The sequence below is a fragment of the Anarrhichthys ocellatus genome, unplaced genomic scaffold (assembly GCF_004355925.1).
Source record: "Anarrhichthys ocellatus isolate YVR2014 unplaced genomic scaffold, GSC_Weel_1.0 scaffold2736, whole genome shotgun sequence".
Taxonomy (NCBI): domain Eukaryota; kingdom Metazoa; phylum Chordata; class Actinopteri; order Perciformes; family Anarhichadidae; genus Anarrhichthys; species Anarrhichthys ocellatus.
Window position 1 is genome coordinate 160 of NW_022282710.1, and position 5,000 is coordinate 5,159.

Here is a 5,000-nt window from a genome sequence, read left to right on the forward strand (position 1 = left end):
ACAGCAGCTCTGTGATGAATGAACGTTACAGCAGCTCTGTGATGAATAAATCAAACCAATGAGATACGTCACCATGACTGACGAGAGCATCAGTCTTTTTTTGCAAATTAAATGTAATCTTTTAACATTGATTGGTGGCGGATGTCTAATCAGAAAACACTTATATGTGCATGAACACATTTTTGACGCCTTCAAACAGTGTCAGCATTTGACTGAGCGGTACACCTGAAGCCATCCACCACAAACCAGTGATGAACTGCAATTAGAGAGTCCACCACCACGCCCCTGTGGTTTGTTGGCTGACACCATCTTGGTTTGAGACCATCGCCATCTTGGTCTTTGGCCGTCAATATAACAGCAGATCTCTGTCGCTCTCTTCCTCTCTCTCTCTCTCTCTCTCTCTCTCTCTCTCTCTCTCTCTCTCTGTTCACTGGTGAAAGCAGAAGTCAAAGATTCAGATGAATGATTTATTTTTTCTGTTGTAAATATCAACCTTCACTTGTCTTTTGTTTGTTCACCACACACACACACACACACACACACATTCCTGGAAAGTGATGAATCACTTACCAGTAACATAAAATTCACAGGTCAATGATAAGGGCATCCCATAGTTTAATGTGTGTGTGTGTGTTCATCTTTAAATATCTGCAACATAAAGACCCCTCCCTGCTGCTCCTCACCTCATCATCTGACCCCGCCCCCTCCTGACATCACCATTTAACACATCGTGAGAACAAAAGCAGCTCATACGTTATGAATTTATTTCATGTTATCATCTATCCATCTCATCTTTTATTCGTCTCTCTGATCGTTTCACATGATTATAAGTTAATGTGCTTTTTATATCAGCTGACAGGAAGTAAACACATCATACAAGAAAAAGTTCAACAATGAAATGCAGTCGTAGATGTTTATTCTCCACTCATGATCATGTGTGAATACAATAACTGAGTTAAACGGAGGAATAAAATATAGAAATAGAATAAGGAGACACTGATTATAGAAACACTGAAGGAAGAAACGAAATAAAAATACACAATATTTACAAAGAAGAAAACATACATTTACGTATATATTTACAGTACAGATGGTTTTCACTGGGTAATGGCAAAATGAAAATATGATACATGTTGTCTCCTTTGTCTTCTTCAAGCTATGAATGAAGTGGACTAATTGATTCATTCAGTTTAAACCGTTTGTTTAGTGATGCTTTCAAATCCAAATGTGATATTCTGCAGAACACAGCTGATGTGTTTTAAACACATATTTATTCATATTTACATAATATTTAGAGTTTACTGCATTATTTGACCTGAGGAGTCAATATGTAAAGCTTAATCCATGTGAGAAGAACTCATGAATCAAATGTTTTTAATGTTACTGTGGGTTGTTAAACGGCTTTTTCCTTCCGTACCTTGACATGTGTTGTTGCAGTCAGCTTCCATAGGTTTAAATATATATATCTGTATATGTTTTATATATATTCCATCTCTACCTCCTCTCCCACCTGGTTCAGGTCGTGTTCTTGGTCTTTGATTTAGTTCCTGAAACAAGATTCAAAATGTGATCAAAAAGAAATAAGAACAATTATTACATCTTATACTCTAACTTCAGCTTCACTGGCGGAATAACAATAATACATAATAACAGAATGACTAAAACCAAAGAATAAAAACCCAATAAAAAGACCAAATAAATATACAAAACCAGCATTTCCATAGAGATGCTATCAGCGCCATAAAACAGCTGTTGTGTTATCATCGTATGCATTAATTTTCATTTCATTACATTGTTTGATTGTACTGCATATATGATATATTATGTGTTATTACAAACATTCACACATTAAACATGTGTGAACCAATCACTGGCTCTCTCTCCGGACCTCTACTTGCCTTGTTTCCATGGAGACGAGCTGTCTGCCCCCCCCCCCCTCAAATTGACTGTGATTAACCTCTTAGGACTATTTCGATTTTTTCCCATGTTCAAGTCCGAGGTGCAGTCGACCCCCATCGACCCCCCCCGTCTCTGTCCTCTCTTCTCAGATTGCAGGTTTAAAATGATCTGATCAAAACAAATGTGATTCCTTTGTGAGCATGTGATTCTCCTCCTGTTGCCTCTTAAGATGCATCAGCATCATTATTCAGATCCTTTACTGCAGTAAGTGTACTAATACCACAGAGTGAAAATACTCTGTTACAGTAAGATGTAAAGTATTCAAACTGTATTATTACTAAAGCATCATGTTAAAGCAGGATTTACTCTCGTGGTTTGTTGAGCTGGAGCTCATTTTGAACTATTAACGAATGATCATTTTCATCATGGATTCATCTGCTGATTGTTTCCTCCATTAATCGATTGATTGATTGTTTATAAATAAATAAATAAATGCAGGAAGTTTGTTTACAACAAGTGATTTGAATGAATGTTGAGCAGATTATTTCAAATGATGTCTGTGTCTGAAGAACAACTTGCATTCTATACGTAATAGTGCAATTAATTTATTTAGCAATAAAACCCTCAAAAAGATAAACGCAGCGCAGTCATGGTTTCATTTTATTTTAGCTTTGATCAGCGAGTCTGTAACAATCTATAACACACATTCTACATAAACTATAAACAGTTTAATTACATTATAAAAACGATTCAGTGAAATGAATCATGCCTTGTTTCTCAGTGTTTTTTGTGATGGACAGATATAAAATGATGATTGTTGGTAATATGAATGTTAATATCGTCCAATGCCATGTCTCCTCTTGAGGAGTTGATAACATTACACAGGTTACCTGTTACCTGAGACACAGTGTGTATTGTTATATATTACATTATATTCATCATATATATCTGTGTGTCATTCTTGTCCCTCAGGTGTGACGGGACTCGTCCACCTGGACGAGAACGGAGACAGAGAGACGGACTTCGCTCTGTGGGACATGATCGACACCAACACCAGCACATTCCAGGTGAACGGTGATGCCTGCTTATTTAAATGCGAGTGGACATCATCATCGTGTTAAGGCATTAGAGCACAGAGCTCTTTGGATTCATATGGATTGATATGAATATGAAAAAGCAGGAAAAAGCATTGAGCTACTTCAAGTTAAGGGAAGTTTAAGTTACCGACTACAATCTTACTACTGCAGTGCGACGCCATTAGTTTAACCTGTGTTACTATTACTGAGGCGCAGGACAACTGTTTTATTACCCACTTCATCTCATCTAAGTTTGTTGAAGAAGTCTGAAAAAGAACAAAATGGAATAATGAAGGAGAAGTTTTATGAAACAGTGAAGCCACAAAATATCCTCAGGCTACGGTGGAGAAGTTAAAAGGTAGTCGGAGGAGTGAGATCTAGTTTGTCCTCGACCAGGACTTCACACCTCCATCACAGCTGGACACCTCCTTCTCTTTTCATAGCCTCCCTCACACGTTCTAACACTTTCTGTCATTCTTCTTGTCTCAGTGTCAGTGTGATGGTTGGGTCTGTGCTGTCTCGTCTGTGATCCTTTGGATCCTCAAGTCACCAAAGGAGTCACAAACCAAAAACATATAAGAAAACCTTTATTGTCAGTTTAAAAGAAAAACTGGTCTTGCATAAATCTAAACAATCAACAATTTAACCAAAAAATAACACAAAAACAAACATTAAATGACTGGGTATCGTAATCTGAAAAGTAACTACAACTGTAGAGCAGTAAGAAGTAGTGGCGTAGACTGACGTCACGAGACAGAATCACGAATGTGAACTAGTCCGCCTGGTGTAGATGGCCAATCACAGCACAGTAATACCAGCCAATCAGCACATTAGGGGCGGGGCTTGGCCTGAGTGATGGAAAAATGTAAACGAACTACAGCGAGCAGAGATGAGCTGATTATGTTAATCACACGTTTGTTCTCAAGAAACAGTTCTTCTTTTTAAGCATAAATATACCGTCCAGTTCCTTCATGACTGAGTCATAGCGGCTTCAACAGGAAGTTCCACATCGCAGGACTTTTACTCGCAGGACAGTCATTTAGTTTAGTGAGACCTGAATACTTCACACCAGTGCACACTGACATGTGCTTTAATAGCTCAGGACGTGCGTCCCTTATCTCCCGTTGATTTATTTCTTAGTTGTTACTTTTACTTAAAATGTTCAAATGTGTCTTAGACGGTTTGCAAAGAACTTAAAGGTTCTTTTTGGAGAATTTAGGACGTTACTTACTGGCCTTAGGAATAGGCCAACTGCACATATATCAGACATTAAAAAATCGATATGCACGACATATTTGATACGACCACAGAGCTTAGCATGTGAAATGATTATTTAAAAGGCAAAGAAGCGCGTCATCTGCATATACTCTGACTTTCATGAACTGAAGTCCTAAAATCGAACAGCTTACGTCATCTTATTCTTGGTCTCGTTTGTTTTATTCCAGATAGTTTTGGTGTACAACAGCTCAGAGGAGCAGCTGACTGCCACACCTGGAACAACGCTGCACTGGCCGGGTGGAGTTATACCTCCAGATGTTCCCGTCTGCGGCTTCAAGAATGACAACCCCGTCTGCCTCACAAGTCAGTGCAGAAAACAAGTTAACGTTCGTCAATCGTTGAGCAATTTAGAATGTTTTCAGTTCAGTATGCTTTCAATACTTTAATATTCATTCATGGTTGGTAACATATTTATTAGTGGTGTAATGGATGTGAACCGCGGCTTAATAACAGTTTAACGTTAACCATCAGAGTGTAAATAAAGTTTAACGTTAACCATCACAGTGTAAATAAAGTTTAACGTTAACCATCACAGTGTAAATAAAGTTTATCGTTAACCGTCAGACTGTAAATAAAGTTTTAACGTTAAACATCAGAGTGTAAATAAAGTTTAACATTAAACATCAGAGTGTAAATAAAGTTTAACGTTAACCATCAGACTGTAAATAAAGTTTTAACGTTAACCATCACAGTGTAAATAAAGTTTTAACGTTAACCATCACAGTGTAAATAAAGTTTTAACGTTAA

The 5,000-nt window shown here is 37.6% G+C and overlaps 1 protein-coding gene across 1 annotated transcript in view; it reads left to right on the plus strand.

Annotated features, from left to right (window-relative positions):
• Positions 1-2,356: 2,356 nt before the first annotated feature.
• The window catches only part of LOC116378519 (atrial natriuretic peptide receptor 1-like), a gene marked incomplete at its 3' end in the record, with an annotated part of 4,327 nt that continues 1,683 nt past the window's right edge, over positions 2,357-5,000 (plus strand). The window contains exons 1-2 of the mRNA XM_031840408.1: positions 2,357-2,966; positions 4,421-4,556. Coding sequence (XP_031696268.1) covers positions 2,937-2,966; positions 4,421-4,556 — 166 coding nt within the window. The remainder of the gene's footprint in view (positions 2,967-4,420; positions 4,557-5,000) is intronic.